General features: G+C 48.4%; 1 protein-coding gene across 4 annotated transcripts in view; it reads left to right on the top strand.

Moving 5' to 3' along the window:
- CYP4F22 (cytochrome P450 family 4 subfamily F member 22) overlaps positions 1 to 24,650 on the top strand; it is a 38,013-nt gene extending 13,363 nt beyond the window's left edge. For 3 of the 4 annotated variants that reach the window (XM_083719219.1, XM_083719222.1, XM_083719220.1), the window contains 10 exons: positions 4,639 to 4,692; positions 8,736 to 8,863; positions 10,810 to 10,931; positions 12,088 to 12,355; positions 13,810 to 13,876; positions 15,098 to 15,227; positions 17,212 to 17,345; positions 19,281 to 19,345; positions 20,371 to 20,453; positions 24,252 to 24,650. In XM_083719219.1, the coding sequence (XP_083575345.1) occupies positions 4,639 to 4,692; positions 8,736 to 8,863; positions 10,810 to 10,931; positions 12,088 to 12,355; positions 13,810 to 13,876; positions 15,098 to 15,227; positions 17,212 to 17,345; positions 19,281 to 19,345; positions 20,371 to 20,453; positions 24,252 to 24,429 (1,229 nt within the window). In that variant the 3' untranslated portion in view covers positions 24,430 to 24,650. Of the gene's footprint in view, positions 1 to 358; positions 504 to 4,638; positions 4,693 to 8,735; positions 8,864 to 10,809; positions 10,932 to 12,087; positions 12,356 to 13,809; positions 13,877 to 15,097; positions 15,228 to 17,211; positions 17,346 to 19,280; positions 19,346 to 20,370; positions 20,454 to 24,251 lie in introns of all 4 variants that reach the window. The other variant, XM_083719221.1, reaches the window with a different exon arrangement.
- The last annotated feature ends 208 nt before the right edge of the window (positions 24,651 to 24,858 follow it).

The following is a 24,858-nucleotide window of genomic DNA, read 5'->3' as shown; positions in this document are numbered from 1 at the left end:
CCTTCTTTTTCTGCTTGGTTCTTCTTGCGGGCTGCCATCTTTCCCCCTGGCACACGGAGAGAATTAATATCGCTTCCATTCCAGGAAGGCTTGGGCCTTGCAATTAGTCATTAGCCTGGAAGCCACTGGTGATGAGGAATTACACACAAGCGAGTGCATGGGTTGGTGGACAGAGCATGGAGTGTGCCGTCTCCCCACTGTACCTACAATCGAAATGCAACAAGCTGGAGCTCTCCGACCTCAGGACTCTTAACTAACTGTTTCTTTGCAGGCTAGCAAGCTTTTTGGGTTATTTACTCACACAGATCTTGGGGAGCAGGCTGAGCTGGCGTCTCTGCTAACCCAATCCTTGTCCTAGGCACGAAGCAACGAGGAAGGGCTGCAGGACGCCGCGCAGCTGACTGCCCAGTACGGGCAGATGTGTGTCTGGTGGTTTGGGCCCTGGGTTCCAATTCTGAGGCTTTTCCATCCAGAGACCATCGGTCCTGTGCTCCGGGAATCAGGTAGATTGTGGCACAGAAAGTGGGCACGTGTAGAGGATGTTCCTTAGGGCACAAAGCTGGAGCCATGCAGCGGGCTGACTTGAGGGTGGCATCTGGCTGCCTGGCTCATGTCGGGCATAAGAACATAAGAAGAGCCTGTGGGATCAGACTCTCCAAGCGCCCCTAATTTCTAGGGACAGTCCCGGATTTACAGAAGCCGTCCCGGTTTCTGATTTGATCCCGAAATGTCCCGCTTTTCCTTAGGGCAGGGGTCTGCAACCCACGGCTCCGGAGCCGCATGTGGCTCTTTTACACCTTTGCCGAGGCTCCGGGGCAGATACTAGCAAGGGGAGGAGGCGCATTGTGTGCCCCGACACTCCCCACTGTGGCGGGCGCTGTACTGGCTGTGACGTCGCATGGGGGCGGTGCGTGCGTTAGTCATGCACCGTCCCGACGTCACCTTCCCACCCGCTGTCAGATCGCGGCTCCTGAGATATATTTGTTTTAAATGTCGCAATGGTTTTGCGGCTCCCAGGTTTTTTTTCTTCGGAAACAGGTCCAAGTGGCTCTTTTTGTCTTAAAGGTTGCAGACCCCTGCCTTAGGGCGTCCCTATTTTCATTGGGAAAACGTTGGAGGCTACGGAATAGGATGTCCCCAGGGCTTTTTTTCAGCTGGAACTCACCAGAACTCAAGGAAGAATGGATACAGAAACTGATGGAATATGCAGAAATGGCAAAACGTACCAGAAGAATAAGAAATCAAGACAACAACCTTTTTAGCAAAGAATGGAAATGGTTTGTTGAATATTTGCAGATAAATTGTAAACAGATCAAAACACTGGCAGGGTCATTGTAATAACCTGCAGTTACGTAAGAGTATATATTTAAAGGAGATAAATAAATGAGTAAGTTAAGTTAATTTGGATATGCAGAAGGCATTAAAAATAAATTTAAGGAACCGCAGAAAGAGGGGGAAGGAAGTCAAGCTTTAAAATGTCAAAGTGATTGTAAAATCAGTGAAATGTATATATCTGAAAAGTATACGTAATATTTTTTAAAAAAACAACAACAGCAGCAGCTCAGTTCTGGCAGCACTGCCATTCTAAGAGAACGAGGGAGGTGTTCGTGGTGAGTTCCGGCACCTCTTTTTCTGAAAAATAGCACTGGGCATCCCTATTTTCAAAGCAGCTTATCCGCTTCAGTCCCTAGAATTCAATGAGCCATTGACAACTTGCCCCATGCCTGCCTGCTTGGTTCAGGTTTTGACTTTCAGACTACCATCTTAGACGTGACTTTATTGGGGGAGGGGAGAGAAATTAATATGGAGAGCTGGCGATAATATAGGGAGAAATTCTTTTATGTGACGAATAACAGGAAATGAAGTGAGTTGCACAACAAACACACACATTCGGAATATTCCACAGCAAGAAACCTCGGGAAACTGCTGCCTTTGCAATAGTGTTCACGCATGGCCATAAATGCAAAATGATAATCAACTGGTTGTGGATATATCAATTATCAATGGAGATGGCTTCCATTATATTTTCTCACTGGAGCCTTTGGCAGTTGTAGACCCAATCATGCATTCTCTGTAATTACAATGGATGGTCAATTGTCGGAAGCTGAATGTGCAGCATGGCTTTGTCAGAGGAATCCTTCCACTCATCATTGCAAAGGGACATTGTTAGATGCTTTTAGGAAGGCTTGTTTTCACCATGGTTTGTTCAGGAAACCATGAATTGTCCCGCAGAGAAGCAAACAATCTCTAACTTGTTTCTCCAAAGCTTGCTTTGTTTTCCCAACTGCTCTTGCACTGGGTTTTTGTGCCCCAGCAATTGTCTGGAGTGGACTGGCCAAACAGGATTGGACCAATTAGGGCTATCTGGTTCAGACATAACGCCAAGCGTGCCATGGGTCATAAGCTAAGACCAAATTATGGCGTTCCACCACAATTTGTTGGCAGAAAACAATTTATGATTAGTCTGCCGAGCTGGGTTTGCTGTCGTTGGCATCTGTCTTTCTTGAGAGACAATGGAGTTCACCTCTGGTCAGACCGCTGCATTGGCAGCACCAAAGGGACCTCTGCAGCGTGCAAGCCTAAGCAATGTGCATGGGGGTCCTGGGCTGCCCAGTCAACAAGACCCCCCTTTCGGCCTCGCTGATGTGGTCCGGAAGGAGGCATATAAGGAGCCATCCAACCATCTTAGGGACTCTGCTTTGGATTTGTGTAGGGTTTACTCCTTAGCCTTTTCTTCTCCCTAATATATCCTGCAAAGCAGTGCAGATTTGGATCAGAGTTTTCCTTCTCCTACATCAGAGGTCAGCAGCGTCGCTTAACCGGCTCGTGAGCTGCCCCCGAACCAAGCCGCCCACTCGGTGAGTCCCCACGCGCTGCCCTAAACCGGTGCGGCGCGGGGACCATCTTCCACTTCTCCAGAAATCGCTTCTGCGCATGCCCAGATGCCGGAAATCGCACCTACGTTGAAGGGTGCTATACAAATTAGGGGATCTGAGCCTGGCTGCATCACTCCCTGCATGTTCTCAGGGCGGAGTTCTGTAGGAAAAAGTTGATTTTTGTAAAGAAAATAAAAACAACCACACCACCTCTCCAACAAAATAAAAGCATGGCAAATGTAAGTCTGTGCTCTCTTTGCCACACTTCTTTTATTTTATTTTATTTTTATCTGATGATAATTTCATTTTTGTGGCTGCTTGGCCTCAGTGAGCTTCCCTGCAGAGAAGCAAATGAGCCCCGACTTGTTTCTCCAAAGCTTGCTTTGTTTTCCCAACTGCTCTTGTGTTGGGTTTTTGTGCCCCGGCGATTGTCTGGAGGGACTTCCGGCGCCGCGGACATGTGCAGACGCGGTTTACGGTGTTGCGCTGTGTCGGTCCGGCCCACGGAGGATCTCCGCAGGAGTGATTCGGCCCATGCCCGGTAAGCCTTGCTGACCCCGTCCTACATGGACCACCTTCCCAGGTTGACAAACTCCACCTGCCCCTCGCTTGCCTCGAGAGCATGGGCAAAAACCGTCTTATTGACCACTGGACGCACTACTGGTTTCGTCCGCTCAATCTGCCAGAGCCTGTCTTTGCACGCAGAGGAGGTCCCTAACTCACTAAGGGTTTGAGACCCTTCGGCTATCCTCACCTGGTTTAGCTGGCCAATTGAAGCCATTCCAGGGTGTGGCCGCTGTCACACCAACAGCTTCATGGAGCCGCAGGTGAGAGCCAAGTGCAGTGTGGGGACCAAAGGTGGACAAACTGCCCCCAAAGGAGCAGGACGTATCCCTTGCCAGAAGTACTACCCCTCCCTTAACACCCCCCACACCCGTAAATCATAGTAAGCCTAAACAAATCATGTGAAAACCAGATCTGTGTCTTCCTTCTCTGTCAGGGAAATGAGAATGTCCCACCCTGCCTTTGCCTTACCTGGAGTGTGCTTGTGTATGTCTATATTCATGCTCTGCATCTATTAATTTGTAGACTCAAAATGTAATGCTGCGTGGTTAATTTTGCTTCAATTGAGATGGGAGAGGGAAGGTGTTGTAAAAGTGCGTTGAAGGGTGCCATGCAGATTATGGGATCTGAGCATGGCTGCATTACTCCAAGGATGCTCCCTGCATGTTCTCAGGGCAGAGTTCTGTAGGAAAAAAGTTGATTTTTGTAAAGAAAATAAAAACAACTACACCACCTCTCCGACAAAATAAAAGCATGGCAAAAGTAAGCCTGTGCTATCTTTGCCATGCTTCTTTTATTTTATTTTAATTTTATTTTAATCTGATGATAATTCCATTTTTGTGGCTGCTTGGCCTCAGTGAGCTTCTCTGCAAGTGCGCCCATTCTGTGCTTCTAGTCTGATGCAGATGCAAATATCTGGGGGTGGGATGATCCCTTCCTGAGCCTTTGCTCTGTGCTGCTAGGCAGAAGGCGTTCCAATTCCCTTGCTCCACTCCCCAGTGGAGGTGCCCCTGAAAACACTTTAAATTATTTTTATTGCTTTGATTTGTGTAAGCCATCTTGAGTCGCGGTCTGGGGGGGGGGAGTAGGATATAAATAAACATCATAATAATTGTATGTCTAATTTCTTTAATACTTAAATGTCTGGAGATCTGAGAGGACTAGACTGAATGTGTTTCTGTTTTTCTCTGCCCTACAGCTGCTGTTGCTCCCAAAGACAAACTCTTCTACGGCTTCTTGAAGCCTTGGCTTGGTAAGGTACCCCTGCCCCACACCTGAAACTTGTCAGACCATGAGCTCTTGTGCCAGGGATAAGTACGTAGAGCAGGTGTGGGGAACCTTTGGCCCTCCAGATGTTACTAAACTACAACTCCCCTCATTCTTGGCCATTGGCCATGCTTGCTGGAGCTGGTGGTAGTTCTGCAACATCTGGAGGGACAGGGGTTCCCCACAATTGATGCAGAACAGGGATCTGCAACCATAAATGTCAACCATCCCTTATTTGGCGGGAAAGTCCCTTATCCCAGCCCCGTGTCCCCTGCGGTCCCTTATTGATGATGTCCCTTAAATTTCCCAGGTTTCAAAGGAAGCAGTTCCTCTCTCTCCCTCCCTCCCTGCCGGCCAGGGAGGAGGGAAGCTCCAATTGTGCTGTTTGGCTGCGTTGCTCACCCAATAAGGAGTCTAAGAACGACTGGGGGGTGGAGATTGCATGCCTTGTGCTGATCAAATCGGCCGCGTTGCCTGGGGACTCGCCTTTGCTCAGCGCTTCCCAGTGGAGAGGTGACAGTGGTTTTCCTTGCTGCACCCCCTTTGCCGGGTTGCTGCGCTGTAGGAACCACCGCTTGAGGCTTTGTTTGGCTGCTGCCTGTGCTTTCTGCCTTTGGCTCGGAGGGGCTCAGAAGTCGAACATACCTGTGCTCTGAAAATCCCTTATTTTGGCTGCTGATCCCTGATTTCCGAGGCTGCTGGCCCCTTATTTTCAAATCTGTAAGTTGACAGCTATGTCTGCAACCAGTTCATTTGGTTTTTCAAATGATAGTTTTACAATCACATATCCAACATACAACATAAAGACAAGATTCCATAGAATCTCCTGGACTTCCCTTCTCTTCTTTGTGAGTCCTATTGTTAATCATTTCCTCCTGCATCTTTTATAATACAATCAAACCTCTTCTTATGTCCACCTCCACTCGCATCCATTTTGCCCAGCGTCCATGGCAAACCCAGAAGTAACCGGTGGGTTTGCCGCCATTCGCGCATGCACAGGAGCGGTGATTGCTGTTCGCGCATGCGCAGAAGCAGGCAAACGCTACCTGCGCCTGCGCACAACGGCGCCTCTCCCAGCGACCTGTTTCGACTTCCGGACGGGCCTCCGGAATGGATTGTGGTTGTGAGTAGAGGGTCTGCTGTAATCCAAATCTTTTACCTCCCCATTATATCCAAATTTCACTATTAAACTACAAGGGTTATTCCAATCCTAAAGGTAAATGTAAAGGGACCCCTGACCATTAGGTCCAGTCGTGACCGACTTTGGGGTTGCGGCACTCATCTCGCTTTACTGGCCGAGGGAGCCGGCGTACAGCTTCCGGGTCATGTGGCCAGCATGACTAAGCCGCTTCTGGCGAGCCAGAGCAGCACACGGAAATGCTGTTTACCTTCCCGCCAGAGCGGTACCTATTTATCAACTTGCACTTTGACGTGCTTTCGAGCAGGGACCAAGCAATGGGCGCTCACCCCGTCATGGGGATTCGAACCGCTGACCTTCTGATCGGCAAGTCCTAGGCTCAGTGGTTTAACCCACAGTGCCACCCACGTCCCTATTCCAATCCTACTAACAATTTTAACTGTTTACAATGGTTTTTAAGATAAATTATATATTTTCCCCATTCTTTATTAAAATTTTGGTTTTCCTGATTTCTGATTCTTCCGGTCAGGGATCTGCAACCTGTTCAGATCCTTGCCCTGCTTTTCACCCAAACATGCCTTTGGGGACCCATTTTCAAACCTTTAACCATATATTTGCACGGTGCTAGTGCTCCTATCCCGACCCACCAATTGAAGACCAGTAATATAGAAGTTCAAAAAGGACTGTATTCTGTCTGCCAGTGGAGTGCTTATCCTGGCATGCATAAGCTTCCAGTCACTTTGGAGTGATAAATAGGTCTTGATTGGGCTTAGGTAGGGACATCAGACAGGACCCTGACATGGTTAAGGCGCTTCCATACCTGCTATAGTACTGAAAGCGCAGTACGAGAGTCGTTTTTACAGCCAATGAAACAACAGAGCTTACTTTACCTTATAAGAGTTACCAGCGTTAGGATAACTGTGACTTTAAGGATGAATGGGAACCCTTTACAAAGTATTTGAAGACGCAACAAAGTGAACTGGACTCCTTGGCTGGTTTTGAATAAACATTCACAAGCTTTTTATTGATAATAATCAGCTAAATAGTTTGAGGATCTATACAACTGTGTAACATGCAGAAAACAGCATTTTTAGAGAAATCAAAGACTGGAGCTGAGGGAAGTCGGGGGGTGGGGGTGGGTGGGTTCTGTGGGGGTGGGAGGGAGGAAAAATGGGGGGAATAAGGATGATATGTTTCTGGATAATATGTTTTGTTTTAATTTTGAATAAAAAAAATATTTAAAAAAGAGAGAGTTACCAGCGTTACAGCACAAGACAAGACGAGCCACAAAGAAACGTGAATCTTGGGAGTTTAATTTGTACCTGGATCAGCCTTTTGTTTAAAGACAGGGATGAATTTTAACAGCAGCCAGGAACATAGAATTGTAGAGTTCGAGAGGACCCAACGGTCATCTAGTCCAACCCCGTGCAATGCAGGAATCTCAACCCCGTGCAATGCAGGAATCTCAGCTAAAGCATCCATGGCAGTTGGCCATTCAACCTCTGCTTTGAAACCTCCAAGGAAGGAGAGTCCTCCCGAGGGAGACTGTTCCACTGTCAAACAGCTCTTGCTGTCACAAAGTTTTTTCTGACCCTTAGCTGGAATCTCCTGTCTTGTAACTTGAAGCCATGGGTTCGAGTCCTACCCTCCAGAGCAGAAGAAAACAAGTTCGCTCCATCTTCCATGTGAGAGCCCTTAAGGCATTTGCAACCGGGGAGGGGAGTTCCCTCCCCAGTTGCAAGCTCAGAAATTCCCCTCTCACACTGCAGTTAATCTTGAACAAGCACTCATTGAAGTTGTTGGTGTCCCCTTGATCTACACAGTAGGAGACACTTTACAGCAATAAAATCATTCTCTGCAAGGCTTCTAATTTGTGGGCGCCAGAAAGCTACCGCTATTCATCTCCCGAAGGGGCTGTTGCATCATTGTTGAGCTGACTTCACAACTGCCGCCTAATTAGGGCAACTAATTACCTGCAGGTCTGTCGACCTCTGATTGGGAGATCAAGTTGTTATCTGTTCCTTTAGAACTTCCTTGTGAAGAGATAATTTTGCATCCACAGTGACGCCCCTTAGTCTCTGTAGACAACCCCACCAGATTAATGTCCTCTGAGCTCAGATGCAGTTCAACACCCTGCCTATCAGGAGAAGCAAGCCAGATAATCCCAGGGTGGCCAGACAAGGGTAGGATCCAGTGCCCATCCTTCATTCTTAGTCCGCACCATCTGATGGAGGTATCTTGTGCCTGAATATGGCAATTCTGCTTTTATCTTTTATGATCATTAGCTACTAGTAGAGTAAGGGACGCAGGTGGCGCTGTGGTCTAAACCACTGATCCCCTTGTGCTTGCTGCTCGGAAGGTCGGCAGTTTGAATCCCCATGACAGGGTGAGCTCCGGTTGCTCTGTCCCAGCTCCTGCCAACCTAGCAGTTCGAAAGCACACCAGTGCAAGTAGATAAATAGGTACCGCTGTAGCGGGAAGGCAAACGGCATTTCCGTGCACTCTGGTTTCCATCCCGGTGTTCTGTTGCGCCAGAAGTGGTTTAGTCATGCTGGCCACATGACCCAGAAAGCTGTCTGTGGACAAACGCCAGCTCCCTCGGTCTGAAAGCGAGATGAGTGCCGCACCCCATAGTCACCTTTGACTGAACTTAATCGTCCAGGGGTCCTTTACCTTTTCCTTTTTTACTAGTAGAACTAGTGGTATACCTAGGCAAAATCGAGCGCTGACAGTTCCACCCATGTTTTCCCATCAGGGTGGATATTTTGATCTTTGGGGTGTGGTTTTGTGGACCTAGCTGTTCATCTTCTCTGGGAGTCTGACTGGCTGCAGGCAGGCCATTCCGCTGCCAGGATACTGCACCTCAATGAGCCTCTGTTTCCTTGTGCCAGGCGATGGATTACTTCTGAGCGGTGGGAAGAAGTGGGGACGACATCGGCGGATGCTTACCCCGGCTTTTCATTTTGACATCCTGAAGCCTTACATGAAATTCTTCAACCAGAGCACAGACATCATGCACGTGAGTGCCTTCAAAATACTCATGCTAATGCACTTTCGCTCCATGTGCTTCTCCTCATGCTCTTACACAAGGGTCTGCAAACTACGGTCTGGGGACCGGATGCAGCCCACCAGGTTTGTAAATCCGGCCCGTGGACCCTGATGCCCACTCGGTCAGTCCGGCGTGGCATTTCCTTAAAAAGAAGCCACGGGGGGGGGGGATGACTTCCAGGATGCTGGAATGGCTTTGGATTGGCTGAAGGAAGTTCCTGCAGCCAATCTGAAGCCACAGACACCTCTGAGTGGCGCAGCTTTGGATTGGCTGCATGAAGTTCCTGCAGCCAATCCAAGGCCTTGCTGCCCGCATGCTGAGGTAAACCCAGTGTGGCCGTGGATGGAGAGGCTGGTGGGTGGGCGTCGGGTCTGGGCCTCGCCATGGGCATCGTGATGGGCACATCGTGGGGCTTCATCTGGAGCTTGGTGTGCCTTCTAGCCCCGTGCCTGGTGCCCGGCTCAGTGCTGCTGCTGCTGCTGCTGAAACAGCTGGAGGGCGAGCTGCACCAGCGTTCTGCGTGTGCTGCCTGCCCGCCGACCTTGGACGACGGGCCGCAGTGCATGGTGCACTCCACCTGGGAGCTCCACGGGGATGGGCCCATGGAGCGATTGCTGCTCATCAACAACGCCGGTGAGCGGGCGGCGCTGAGACGTGCTCCTGAGCGCGTGCAGAGTGCGTTCCTCCTCCAGGTCCAGAGGCAGCTGCGGCTTGCAGGGTATTTATATTTTTCGAAATATAGTCCACCTCCCCCAAGCTCTGAGGGATAGTGGACTGGCCCCCTGATGAAAAAGTTTGCTGAGCCCTGGTCTTACACATCGCTCTGCCTCAGTGCCATCTGTGCAATGCAACCAATTTTGGGTTGCTTTCTACCCTGGAACTTATATGAACTGGGGTTCGTCTGCACGACCTTGTGTGTGAGAGTCAATGCACACTTGCTTTCTGTTTGGAAGAGATGGCCTGCATTCATTCTGTTGTTTCCACTTGTCATGTACTCTGATCAAAGAGTTGTGCCCTGTGCCTGGGAAACTTGTGTGTCAGCATTCAGGGCATTCCTTTCCTCCATAATTGTTGTAGAGATTGTGATTTTTAAGGGGGGGGGGAAATACCTGCAAAGGAACACTTAGTCAGAGAGAAACTTCATCCTATCTCCTTGTTTTATTCAACTACTCAGTGTTGTTGTTTTTTAAAAAATAATTTTGAGTTTTTCGACATTGGGAAACTCACTTCTCCATCCAAGCTTTTCAGTAAGTTTATGTTATACAAATGGGGGGGGGGGTGTTTGAACACTTGCAATGTTCCAGCTACTTCCACTGCTTGTACCTATCTTAGTATTGAAGGTTTGTATGCTTTTTCAGTTGCCTCCCCACTCAGTATTTTCTTGCTGACAGTGTGCTGCAAAAGTATAATATATTACCGCTTCTCGAGCAGTTTTGAAGGGCTTTATAGGGATTTGCCTGTAAAGTAACTGCACTTTTTGAATCCTACTTTGCTCCTCTACTTTAGAATGCCACACCTGCAGTTAGCACTGAATAAACTCATGTTTCATTTTTAATGTTGATAAATGTGTATGCATGGGCTGTGCGTGTTTGAATATAATTTAAGCATGACATGGAAGCATGCCTCAAAGGGGCCACGTAATAAGGATGCTACACAGTCAGCTGCTGAAAGTTCTGTTTTCAGCTCTTTCCTGCATAGATATTGAACATTAGCTTCTCTGTCTGTCTGTCTTTCTCTGTCTCTCAGCTTCACTCATCTGCCATCATTGCACCCACTGTGTAATGTGGTTCTGTCCCCAGCCTGGGCCTTCCCCTGCTGCCCTTCTGCCCGTGCTGTGTCACCTCACTGGTCAGTCCTTCGCCATTTGCTGCCTTCCGAAATGTTGATTCTTGTTCTCCCCTTCCATTTTTGGGCAGGCCAAGTGGCGCAAGTTGACCTCGGCAGGCCCGGCCTCCATTGACATGTTTGAGCAGATCAGCCTCATGACTTTGGACAGCTTGCAGAAATGTGTCTTCAGCTATGACAGCAACTGCCAAGAGTGAGTAGGCTGGCAGAAGGAACGCTGGGGGAACTCATAGCTTTCCAGATCCTTTGTCGCCCAGCCTCTAGGTTGTTCCACAAGGCCCTTTACCCATTGATTCTGGAGCAAGCTAGCTTCAGTACCGTAGCCCCAACATCATAAGGATCTGGAAAGCCCATGGAAGTGGGGAGGAGAGGGTAAACCAGGACTCAGGAGAAGGAGGAACTGCCTGCTTGTTCTCAGATTAGATCCTCTTTTTCCCCCACAGAAAAAGATACGAAGTTATGTTACGTGACAGAATAGCAAATGGCGTGTATGAGTCACTCTCGTAGCAACCCAGTAGGCAGGGGGCTTCCTCGGGATGTAAACAAGTGTTCCTTGGAAATCTCTACAAGGTGTGTCCGCAGGGATCCGCAATAGTTCAGCAGCTTTGACAATGCCTTAAATGTTTTGCACAGGAAGAAACAAAAGTATTTGACTCAGAAGGGTGGCTGTGTTGGTCTGCAGCAGGTTCATGAAGCAGAGGGCTGCCTTGGGATGCTATTGAACTCAGTGGGATTTACCAAGGAGTAAACACCTAGCATGGTGCTACACCTGTGTTATTGGGGCATCACAAGTATCCATTGACAGTACTTCACTAGATGTTTCTCCGTGGGCATTCTAACAGCAAAAGCCTAGGCTTTTTGCAGTTTCAGTGCTAATGAGAAACAGGTACTGTTACCTGTTAAATGTTCAATCTTTTGGGGAGTTTTTCAGCTGTCTGGGCCTGTGCTGCTTGCTTGCACACTTGAGAGCCAGTGTGGTGTAGTGGTTAAGAGCGGTAGACTCGTAATCTGGTGAATGGGGTTTGCGTCTCCGCTCCTCCACATGCAGCTGCTGGGTGACCTTGGGCCAGTCACACTTCTTTGAAGTCTCTCAGCCCCACTCACCTCACAGAGTCTTTGTTGTGGGGGAGGAAGGGAAAGGAGAATGTTAGCTGCTTTGAGACTCCTTAAAGGGAGTGAAAGGCGGGATATCAAATCCAAACTCCTCTTCTTCTTCTTCTCATACTGGGGCCATGTCAAGACTTGAGCAATGTTCCCCAAAGAACCTGTTCTTAGACTCCCTTGGACAGCTTCTGCTGAGACTTCCTCCCCTGTCTTCTCCTGACAAGTAGACTTGTTATATGTTCCAGGAAATCAAGTGACTACATTGCTGCCATCTTGGAACTCAGCAATCTTGTCGTGCTGCGGCAGCATGCCCTGATCCACCATTTTGACTGGCTCTACTATCTATCAACGAACGGCCGCCGCTTCCGCCGTGCGTGTGACACTGTGCACCGCTTCACAGCCAATGTGATTCAGCAGCGACGAATGGCACATAGCCGCTTGGGGGATGATGCCTGGCTCAAATCCAAGCAAGGCAAAACCGTGGACTTCATTGATGTTCTTTTGTTGGCAAAGGTACTAGGCAGAAAGAGGGCAAGGAAAGGGACAGTGTGGCTCCTTGTCTATGGAAGAGGGGAGTTTTATGGGAACTGAGGCCCTGCCTAAAGAGGAAGGTTGGCGTCAACTTGGGAAAGCTTAACCCTGTGGCTTATAGAAGAGGTAGACCAGACTATTTGGAGACAAGGAAAGGGAAGAGCCTAGCTCAGTGGTTAACCATCTGTGTTAAATGGAAAAGGTCCCTTATCTGAAACCCCAGAGATTCATTTCCTTCTATATATACACACCGTATTTTTTGCTCCATAGGGCGCACCGGACCATAGGGCACACCCCGTTTATAGGGGGGGGGGGGAATCAAGAAAAAAAATATTATTTCCCCCCCCAGCCCAAAAGAGCTTTTCCCCCTCTTGTTTTCCCGCTCTAAAACAAGGTGCCGTTTAAGGTGCGTTCAGGCGGCTACCTTGGAAGCCTGGAGAGCGAGAGGGGTTGATGCGCACCGACCCCTTTTGCTCTCCAGGCTTCAGGTTCCTTTCAACCTGCTCTTTGGGGCTGGCAGGGGGAAGCCCACCACCAGCCCTAAAGAGCAGGTCAGGGAGCAGCGTAAAGGCACAGCGGAGAGGCTGCTGCCATAGTCGCTTGTCACCTCTCCAGCTGGGAGAGGGTTGCGGGGCTATGGCTTCTTTAGCCCCGTGCGCGCTCTCCCAGCTGGAGAGGTGACGCGCGGCCATAGAGGCTCCTGCCATAGCTGCGTTTCACCTCTCCAGCCGGGAGAGGGTCATGGGGCTATGGCGTCTTCGCTCCATAGGACGCACACACATTTCCCCTTCATTTTTGAAGGGGAAAAAGTGCGTCCTATAGAGCGAAAAATACGGTACTTTTATATCTTATACAATTTTTCCCCCGACTTTCGTCAATCACATCTGAAAATTTTCAAATCTTTTCCACTTAATTTACATTTCTTACTTTCACTATTGCTTTTAATTATAACTAATGTCTCTCTTCTTTATCTTCTTTGCAATATTTCATATATTCCTCCTTACAAAGCTTCTCGTAGTCCTGCTAGTGTAATTTGTTGATTACAATTGCTCTTCAAATAGTTCGCATAATTGTTCCAATCTTCTGTGAATCTTTGGTCCCTAAGATTTCGAATTCTTCCTGTCATCTTATCTAATTCTGCGTAGTCCATTACAGAGATTCATTTCCAGTCAGTGTGGAGCTGAGCTACACCAGGCTTCCTCAAACTCTGCCCTCCAGATGCTTTTGGCCTACAACTCCCATGATCCCTATCTAGCAGGACCAGTGGTCAGGGATCATGGGAATTGTAGTCTCAAAGCATCTGGAGGGCTGAGTTTGAGGAAGCCTGAGCTACACTAACCAGGGGTCTAACCCTGGTGCCCTCCCCTGGCAGAGACGCTTGTGAGACTATCAACGGGTCTTTGTGTCGTTGCAAACGCCTGCCTTTGTGCTTGCAGGATGAAGAGGGTTGCCACTTGTCTGATGCTGACATCGCAGCTGAAGCTGACACCTTCATGTTTGAAGGTGAGGTGCCTGGATTGGGTCTGATCAGTATCTTTCTGGGGTGACACAATCAGGCCACAATTCCTCCTCCAAGTCACAGAAGGACAAGAAGGATTTTCAGGTCATGTTCAGCAACTGAGTGTTTAGGAGGGGTTGAATTATGGGTTCTGACCCCCCATGAGGTGAAATACTTCCCAGGGAGGATCATTGTGTGCTGTCCGTGGTTCTGACCTGCTGTTGCCCCAGTTCTGCTGCATACAAACTGCAGCCTTTATCCACAGCCATTGGGGTCAGGTCAGTCATTGTGTGCTGGTTTCCTGAGACACAATACTTTCGTTTCAGTAAAAACCAGACTCTGGGGTTATATGTGCAGCTGGGGGTGAGGTGGAAAGAGAGAGAGAGAGAGAGAGAGAGAGAGAGAGAGAGAGAGAGAGAGAGGCTCTCTGGGATTAGATGCTTTTGTCAGCTGGATGATCCTTTGAAGGTGACCCAGAAACTACAATTAATCCAGAATGCAGCAGCTAGACTGGTGACCGGGAGTGGCCGCCAAGACCATATAACACCAGTCCTGAAAGATCCACACTGGCTCCTAGTACATTTCCGGGCACCATTCAAAGTGTTGGTGCTGACCTTTAAAGCCCTAAACAGCCCGGCCCAGTATACCTGAAGGAGCGTCGCCACCCCCATCGTTCATTGAGGTCCAGCTCCAAGGGCCTTCTGGTGGTTCCCTCACTGTGAGAAGTGAGGTTATGGGGAACCAGGCAGGGGGCCTTCTCGATAGTGGCACCCACCCTGTGGAACGCCCTCCCATCAGATGTCAAGAAAATAAACAACTATCTATTAGAAGACATCTGAAGGCAGCCCTGTTTAGGGAAGTTTTTAATGTTTGAAGTTTTATTCTTTTTTAGTGTTCTGTTGGGAGCCGCCCAGAGTGGCTGGGGAAACCCAGCCAGATGGGCAGGGTATAATAATAATAATAATTATTATTATTATTATTATTATTATTTCATTGTGCTCATGGGTAGTAGGTCTCCAGCTTTACTTTGGGGTTGCAGCTCAGTCCTCTCCAGTTGGGATCTTCCAACTTTTGGTACTATTGACAGCCAATTAGACAATTAGAGGTCCAGAGAAATCTTCCCTGGTTGGACCTTCTGTTGTCAGCCAGTGCTGTGGTTGATCTGAAGCTCCGGGTGGACCAGGATGCCTCTTCTGTGAGTTCACACTCACTCTCCCTCCCCACAGGCCACGACACGACAGCAAGCGGCTTGTCCTGGGTGCTGTACAACCTGGCTCGACATCCCAACTACCAAGACCAGTGCCGGGAAGAGATTCAGAATCTGCTGCGAGGCCGGGAGACAGAGGAGATTGAATGGTGATGGGATATGAAGTGGGCAATCAAGAGGGTGGCAGGTGGAACTGAGCCCAGGTGTGGGTTGCTCATCTACAATGCAGTTTAATGTTTTTGTGCATGTATGTCCATCTGCACGTGCACAGCTTAGAAAATAAGGTAATCCACAGAGGACTGAGTGCTAGGCTCTCATTTCATCCAGTCTTGCCAATGAGAATGAAAATGGCTGAGCGTTGACAAAGCGTAGCTTCACTGACACACCTCTGCAGATCTCCTGTGCTTATTTTTCTTAAAAGGCATCTTGCAGCATATTACGTTTATGAATCTGGTGTGCCAAGTGGTACTCCTCAAATCTGATCTTACGTCTCCTTTCTAAATACACTTCTGGATCCCTCAGCTCAGCACCAATCATCTGGTGAGCGGGAAAAGGTTCTGTGTTCAAAATTGTGCAGATACTATCTGCTGTTTAATATCTGGGTCTGTTATTCTCCCACCCAACATGAGAAGAGGAGTATACAGTTGTACCTTGGCAGCCGAACACCTTGGCTCCCGAACAAATTGGCTCCCAAATGATCAAAACCTGGAAGTGAGTGTTCCAGTTTTCGAACTGTTTTCGGAAGCAAAACGTCTGGCGTGGCTTCCGTAGCTTCTGATTGGCTGCAGGACACTCCTGCAGCCAATCAGAAGCTGCACTTTGGTTTATGAACGGTTCCAGGAGTCGAATGGACTCCCGGAACGCATTCTGTTCGCAAACCAAGGTACCACTGCAATTGGGTATTTCTGGCCTGCCTAAAACCACACAGAGGGAAACGATATTGGAACGATAAGCAGAGCTCTTCCCAAATTTGATTAGGCGGAACAGCCACCCTCACAAATCCAACGTGGATCCTCTGCCATGGGGGCATGCATCCCAAGTATGCCTATGCTTCGGAAGGAAGGTTCCTTTTGCCTCAAGACTCTTATTTTCCCCTGACATTTTGAGCATCCCAAGGCAGCCCACCCCCACACTTTGAGGACCACTGCTGTAGAGCCAGCATTTTGACAGACAAGCACAAAGCCTTGCGTACAAATCTCAAAGAACAGTTATGTTTCTATTATGCAGTATAGGGAAAGTCTGCAGGCGCCATTATTTGTGCTTCCGCAGCGAAAACTCTCAAAGGGTGTGTCTTTTTGGCACCGCTCCTGTTCTCATTCCCTATTTTGAAGTGAGGGAAAGGGGAACACGATGAGGGGCACCCATTTCAACAAGAATGATACAATGCAGTCAACACAGCCTTAAGGTAGGCTATCTTGTGGCAGTTTCCCACATGTTCCTGTGGCGATCACACAAGAGCCCCCGAACGTTTGACGGTCTATTGACCCTGTGTCACCACTGTGATTGCTTTCTTCGCTGCCACCACCCCGTTTCTTACGGGGACACACAGAGTCCAGACCGTTGTTAACATTAACAAATAATCAAGTTTATTTTTAAATGCAGGAACAAGCGTATGGTTTCAGTTTATTTTTCTCTTGTCAGTTTCTTAATCTTAGTTCCTAACAACTCCAAATTGATTATTCCAACTATCTATCTGACTCAACCTAACAATTCCTCTCACTCTCTCACAATACAACTCTACCAATCCACTGCCTATTCCTCCCTCTTCCTTCTTCCGCTCCCAAACCTCAACTCTCAACTCCCAAACCTCAACTGTCAACAACCCATACCTCCACTGACTTTCAAAACCTCCCACTCTAAGTTTTACTCCCCCCTTGCATTCTCACTAGCCAATCACATCACACTCATTTTAACCCTTTCCTTATGACCCACCTAGGAGGCAAACGCCACAGTTCCTTACCAAGGTCCCCAGAATGCAACATCCACGCTACATCCCTAAGGCAGGAAGAGAAAGAGGGATTGCCACCTGTAGTCCTGCGCACTGATGCTATAATGCACCTACTCTATGGTTCTGTGATGCCATGATGCCAGTTGGCCGTCATAAACAGTAACGGTGATGTTTCCTCTTTTCAGGGAAGACCTGTCCCAGATGCCTTTCACCACCATGTGCATTAAAGAGAGCTTGCGCCTCCACCCGCCAGTCACGGCCGTTTCCCGCCGCTGCACCGAGGATGTGAAACTGCCTGATGGAAAGATAATCCCCAAAGGTACCTGGCCTCAGCCCATCCCATGCCAGTTTGCATCATGCCCTGTGCCAGCACCTGGCAGGTGGACTCCTCCCCTCCTCCACTGCTTCATCCTGCAGCAGCGGCAGCCTGGGGTTAAAGGTGCTGCTGTGCTGTTGTATTTTTACTGCCCTGTCAGAACGAGAGATGCCGTGAGCCCTAGGTAAAGGGTAAAGGGACCCCTGACCACTAGGTCCAGTCGTGGCCAACTCTCGGGTTGTGGCGCTCATCTCACTTTATTGGCCGAGGGAGCCGGCGTACAGCTTCCAGGTCATGTGGCCAGCATGACTATGCTGTTTCTGGCGAACCAGAGCAGCGCACGGAAACGCCGTTTACCTTCCTGCCGCAGTGGTACCTATTTATCTACTTGCACTGTGACATGCTTTCAGACTGCTAGGTTGGCAGGAGGCCGTGAGCCCTAAAGGTATTCAAACTGGCGGTAGGGAATTAAGTCTATATTTCAGAATGTCCCGCAGGAACTGGGTTGCTTGTTTGGCTTGCTCAGTCTTATACCGTGAAGTCTTTACGTATACATTTACAGTAGTACCTCTGGTTGCAAACGGGATCCATTCCGGAGGCCCGTTCGCAACCTGAAAAGAACACAACCCACGTCTGTGCATCTGCGCACGCGCGGTTCGCGATTCACCGCTTCTGCACATGCGCGTGATGTCATTTTGCGCATCTGCACATGTGGCGAAACCTGGAAGTAACCCTTTCCGGTACTTCCAGGTTGTCGCGGGACAGAACCTGAAAAAACGTATCATGAAGCAAACGATATCATGAAGATACGAGGGAGAGATGGCTCAGAGAGGCTGTCATGTCTCCCTGGTGATATATAGTCTGGACCTAAGTGATGGTGACTTATAAAAACATTTTTGTTTTGACTTTTTACCTTGCTTTTCCACCAAAAGGACGATCAAGGACACTTAACAGCAGCATTCATGTTGGTATGTTCCACGGGTGATTACCCGTGACAAGTAAATGGTATGTTAATCCTTGGAACATACCACTGAATATACCATAGTACTGAGAAGCTTGTACTGTTTGTATGTCCTTAGGGCTCTTTTTGTAACTGCAGCAAGCTAGGCCTCTGGATCCACTGCTGAGCTTCGTCTTGTGGGTGGGGTGCCTCGGACGTGGCTGCTACCATTGCTCACCCCTAACATCTGCTCCAGATGGTTGGCTGACCCTCTGGAAAAGACGTTAAGGGTGTGCAGAGACAGGAGAGGAAAGCGAAGCCCCACTGCATGAACAGAACACGGCATAATTCAGCCTGGACACTGAGGTCCAGCTCCGAGGGCCTTCTGGCAGTTCCCTCCCTGTGAGAAGTGAGGTTACAGTCAGAGGGCCTTCTGGGTAGTGGCACCCACCCTTCAGATGTCAAGGAAATAAACAGCTATCTGACTTTTAGAAGACACCTGAAGGCAGCCCTGTTTAGGGAAGTTTTTAATGTTTGATGTTTTATTGTGCTTTTAATAGTCTGTTGGAACTGCCCAAATTGGCTGGGGAAACCAGTCAGGTGGGCAGGGTATAAATAATAGATGATGATGATGATGTACATGGATACCACCCCACCCCCGCCCCAGCCAAAAGAAGATCCTGAGTTCATTGAGAGCCAGCAACACTAACAGAGATGTGGAGCAATTTTTGCTCAGAATGTGCCGTTGCAAAGCGTTAACGGCAGCTCTTAAGCTGAGTCCATAGTCTTTAGTGTTCTGCTTTCCCGAATCTCTCTCATTATTATTATTATTATTTACTGAGTTTATATACCGCCCTATACTCGGAGGTCTCAGGGCGGTTCACAGAAAAGATCACAATGTATATAATCAGAATAAAAACAACAACCCAACACATTGTGCGTGACATTCTCTATGGTGTGCATATCCACACATTGATTAGAAACTCTTCCCTCCCCAGGGAACATCTGCCTGGTCAGTATCTTCGGAACCCATCACAACCCTGCCGTCTGGCCAGAGCCTGAGGTATCAGTTTCTGCTGTGTATTTTCCCTTTCTTCCCCTCTCCCTTGGGACCCTTTGGGACCCTTTCCTGGGCATGAGGGCTGCTCTACGAGGACTCAGTAGGTCGTGTTGCTAATTTCTTTTACTCCCAAACATCTCACTTCTTCTTTCTTCTTCTGAAGTGTGCATGCACACAAAAGCTTATACCAGGGGTCTGCAACCCGCGGCTCCGGAGCTACATGTGGCTCTTTTACACCTTTGCCGAGGCTCCGGGGCGGATACTAGCGAGGGGAGGAGGCGCATTGTGTGCCCCGACACTCCCCACTGTGGCGGGCGCTGTACTGGCTGTGACGTCACATGGGGGCGGTGCGTGCGTTAGTCATGCACCGTCCCGACGTCACCTTCCCGCCTGCTGTCAGATCGCGGCTCCGGGGATATATTTGTTTTAAATGTCGCAATGGTTTTGCGGCTCCCAGGTTTTTTTTCTTCGGAAACGGGTTCAAGTGGCTCTTTTTGTCTTAAAGGTTGCAGACCCCTGGCTTATACAAAGAACAAAGTTAGTCTCTAAGGTGCTAAAGGTAAAGGTACCCCTGATCGTTCAGTCCAGTCGCAGACGACTCTGGGGTTGCGCGCTCATCTCACTCTATAGGCCGAGGGAGCCAGCGTTTGTCCGCAGACAGCTTCCGGGTCATGTGGCCAGCATGACTAAGCCGCTTCTGGTGAACCAGAGCAGCGCACAAAAACACCGTTTACCTTCCCACCAGAGTGCTACCTATTCATCTACTTGCACTTTGACGTGCTTTCTAACTGCTAGGTGGGCAGGAGCTGGGACTGAACAACGGGAGCTCACCCTGTCATGGGAATTCGAACCACCGACCTTCTGATCGGCAAGTCCTAGGCTCTGTGGTTTAGACCACAGCGCCACCTGCATCCCTCTCTAAGGTGCTAGTGGACAATTTTTATATATATTTTGACTGCATCAGACCAACATGGCTACCTACCTTCTTTCCTGTCACCCATAAGCTCAGTCTGTTTTTGTTCTTATAGGTCTATAACCCACACCGCTTTGAACCAGAGGCCTTGCAGAACCAGTCGCCGCTGGCCTTCGTGCCCTTCTCAGCGGGACCCAGGTAACAGAGAGCCTCTTGGAGCCAGGTCTTACCGTATTTTCCCCTCTATAACACGCAGATTTTTTCTCCTAAAAAGTAAGGGGAAATGTCTGTGCGTGTTATAGAGCGAATGTGTGGTCCCTGGAGTCGTTTGTCCCAAGTGCATGGCAAAAATCAGGCAAAAATCATATTGCGCCATCACAGAGGAGAGGAGGCTGCTGCTTTCCTGCATTCTGCCTCAGGGTCTTACTGCCCACCCTGTTCTGTTTCGGTTGCTGTTTCTCAGACGGAACAAAGAGCAGTGAAATCCCCTCCCCTCCAGGCAAGTAGAGAGGAAAGCAGAGCGTCCCTGCTCCGGTGCTGCTGCTGCTGCTGCTGCGTCTGGGGACTCGGCAGGCAGCGGAAAACATGCAGATGAGAGAGAGAGAGAGAGAGAGAGAGAGAGAGAGAGAGAGGGAGGGAGGGAGGGAGGGAGAGAGGGCTGGCTTGGGTGGGTGGGTGGACTTTTGCCTTCCTCCCCCCCCCCTTTAAACCCCTCTCCTGCATTCTTAGCCAGCTGCTTCTCCGCACACCCCTCTCGTGCTCCTTGTCCCTTCTATATTTTTCCTTCCCTCCCCCACTTAAAACGTGGTTACAAAGCACGGATCCACATGGATCCTCAGGATCTTTGCATTGGGTCACCACAAATTCACCATCAGATCACATAGCAATGATCTGATGCAAAAACAGGGCTGCAATGGTGCAAAAACGTGGTTACAAAGCATGGATCCACATGGATCCTCAGGATCTTTGCATTGGGTCAGCCCAAATTCACCATCAGAGCACATAGCATGTCCATGGCTACAGCCTGCCCCCCCCAAATCACGCACCCACTGTTGCCTGGGGCTGCAATGGTGCAAAAATGTGGTTACAAAGCATGGATCCACATGGATCCTCAGGATCTTTGCATTGGGTCAGCCCAAATTCACCATTAGAGCACATAGCATGTCCATGGCTACAGCCTGCCCCCCAAAAACCATACACCCACTGTTGCCTGGGGCTGCAATGGTGCAAAAACGTGGTTACAAAGCATGGATCCACAGGGATTCTCAGGATTTTTGCATTGGGTCACCCCAAATTCACCATCAGATCACATGTCTGTGGCCACAGCATGAAGCACAAAAATGATACATCCACTGTTTCATTCAGAATGTTTTTTCCCTTGTTTTCCTCCTCTAAAAACGATGTGCGTGTTATGGTCAGGTGCGTGTTATAGAGCAAAAAATACGGTAATTTTCTTGAGTGTTGGCTACTGCAGGGTATCGTGAGATATTCTGGCCTAGATAATACTGACAGTGGCCACTTCCTCTTGGAAGAAGAAAGTCCTTCTTCATGCTGTGCACAGTCAGTCTATCGAACTCCCTCCCCCTGGAGGCCTTTAAAAGAATATTAGACAAATTCATGGAGGAGACTGCTGCAGGCGAAATAGCTCAGTTGGTAGAGCACGAGACTCTTCATCTCAGGGTTGTGGTTTTGAGCCCCCATGTAGGATGTAAAGATTCCCACATGCCATGACCCTCATGGTGCCTTCCAGCTCTGATTCTATGAAAAGCCCTCTCCTTCCGCAGTTATTCCCCCAGAAAGAGCTCGCGGTCAGGGACATCTGAATTTATTTTGGTCCCTGTGTGAAAGGGATAGAAGTTTCCAGTGCTAATCAGTAAAAATGTAAACAGCTTATCTATGGGCACATAACATCAAACCATGAAGGAGACTGATGTCAGTGGCTACTAGCTATGATGATAGGGCTGTCATACGTCCAGACTTCCCTGGACATTATTGGTACAGTGGTACCTCGGGTTAAGAACTTGATTCATTCTGGAGGTCCGTTCTTAACCTGAAACTGTTCTTAACCTGAGGTACCACTTTAGCTAATGGGGCCTCCCACTGCCATTGCCGCTGCCCAATTTCTGTTCTCATCCTGAAGCAAAGTTCTTAAGCTGAGGTACTATTTCTGGGTTAGCGGAGTCTGTAACCTGAAGCGTCTGTAACCTGAGGTACCACTGTATTTCAAAGGCGGAATTGACATCCGAGGGGGATTTTCAAAAGGCGGCGCTTTGTCCTGGATCTTAGGCAAGTCAATCATGGTTTTTCGGGGGGCGTTTTTGGTAAACCAAGTTTTGTCAACCACTTTGGAGTGTCCTGGTTTTTATTTTTTGAAATATGGCAACCCTACATGATCACTATGCTCTGCCTCCACAGTTGTGAGAAGAGGATGGGCCATTGGCTTGATTCAGCAGGCTCTTCTTACATTCTCACTGTATAATCTTTTAGTAACATTTTCAAACATTTTCACAATCATATTCATATCAAAGAATTACATTGTTTCATAAATTGACTACAGTGGTACCTCTGGTTACGAAGGCTTCAGGTTACGAAGGCTTCAGTTTACGAGCTCCGCTAACCCAGAAGTAGGTGTTCCTGGTTGCGAACTTTGCTCAGGGATGTGAATGGAAATCATGCGCCTCTGGTGCGCGCACAGCAGGAGGCCCCATTAGCAAAAGCACATCTCATGTTAAGAACGGTTTCAGCTTAAGAACGGACCTCCGGAACGAATTAAGTTCATAACCAGAGGTACCACTGTATAGTATTTTTTAAAAAATAGTCCACAGAAGGCCTCCATTCTTCTATGAAAAGTTCGTCCTTTCGATTTCTTAATCTCACTGTCAGCTTTGCCATTTCTGCATAGCCCATTACTTTCAAAAACTATTCTTCCTTCATTGTAACCTGCTCTCCTTTCCATTTCTGTGCATATGATATTCTAGCTGCCATTGTCACGTACATAAATGGTTTAGTCATCGTATTTGGAACCTCTGTCCCTGTTATGCCTATAAGGAAAGCTTCTCATCTTTTTGGAATAGCCCATTTAAATTTCATTTCCTTATATATCATTTCCCAAAAGCCTTTAGCTTTTTTCCATGTCCACCATATATGGAAGAATGACCTATTGTAAGAAAATCTGCTCCCTTTGCTTTATGAGGTATTCCAGAGCCCGTATGGAGTCCTTAAATGGGTTCCCTATCGGTAGGAGAAAATAACAGAGGCCAACCAGAGTATATTGAGAAGCAAAGCAGCTAGTAAGCCTGTTCCCCACTCACCACATGTAGGAGGGAGAACCCAGAGCAATAGTGTGCAAGCCCTTATATAAACTTTTGAAATTGCCCACCCTGTAGCCCAAGACCACCCCCAAAACATTATACATACATCACAGAAGGAGGCGGCCTAAGGCAGAAATCCTGCCTGCCAGGATACCTGATAATTGTCACTGATTGCATTACCTGGGCAGCCTGGCCATTCCTTTGTATGGCTATTCTTTTGAATACGCTCACCCTATTCATACACAAATACGCCCTTAAGACAGGACTTGCAAGCAAAAAGACAATGGGAAGGCTTTCCCCATTTGCCTCCCTTACTTCAGAGGAATATTTTAAGTCATTGTGAGAGTCAAAATGGCTTCAAGATTGCTCTCCCATATTATTTCAGACACATGGTTCATATACTTAGATATGTGTGATTTAAGAATATTTATTCTATATTTGAGGCCTTAAAATTCTTATAACAGACTCATGTATCTGCTTACATTTCCAACATATGCTTGACACATTTTTATACAAGGTTCTTAACCCGAGGTACTATTTCTGGGTTAGTGGAGTCTGTAACCTGAAGCATATGTAACCTGAAGCGTCTGTAACCCGAGGTACCACTGTATTTCCTCTTGGCAGTGTGGTGGGGGAAGGAATGTTGGGGTGCCTTCCACAACACTGACCTCTTTTACGTTTGCAGGAACTGCATCGGGCAGAACTTTGCTATGTCGGAGTTGAAGGTGGCCCTGGCCTTGACCCTGCTGAGGTTTGTGGTGAGGCTGGATGAGAGCCAAGCTGTGCGTCGTTTGCCAGCATTAATTCTACGGGCAGAAAATGGACTGTGGCTACAGGTGGAGCCAGTGCGTGCCCGGCAATGATCGGGGAGATGCAGAAGATTTGAAGTCTCTGTTCCAGCGTTTCAGCCTGCACTGTAATGTGCAAAGAGATTTATGGTGGCCAGAGAGCCCTCTGCCTCAAACAACACGGAAGGCATGACTCAATTGTCTTTGCCTCCGAGCCCTCGTTCCCGTCTTGCCTTTGTGAAGGCGCTAGCAATAGTTTTGTGCTACAATAAATCTGAAGTGTCTTGACCATAAAATGCAGTTTTGATTTTGCTGTAGATCCCTGACAGATAATGGCATGCACAGAAGATCCGCCATCTCCCTAGCGGTTTGCTGCACAACTCTGGCCGTAGGGCCTGTCTGGTATCAATAAGAGAATCTACTTCCTGAGTTGTAAAGGAGCACATCTGAAGGCAGGCATTGCAAACAAACTTTGGCTTCGGTTGGAAGAGGCTCCCTTGTTTA

This window comes from Podarcis gaigeae, assembly GCF_964106915.1.
Source record: "Podarcis gaigeae genome assembly, chromosome: 17".
NCBI lineage: Eukaryota > Metazoa > Chordata > Lepidosauria > Squamata > Lacertidae > Podarcis > Podarcis gaigeae.
Note: the sequence above shows the minus strand (reverse complement) of the source record. Positions and strands in the feature narration are given on the sequence as shown.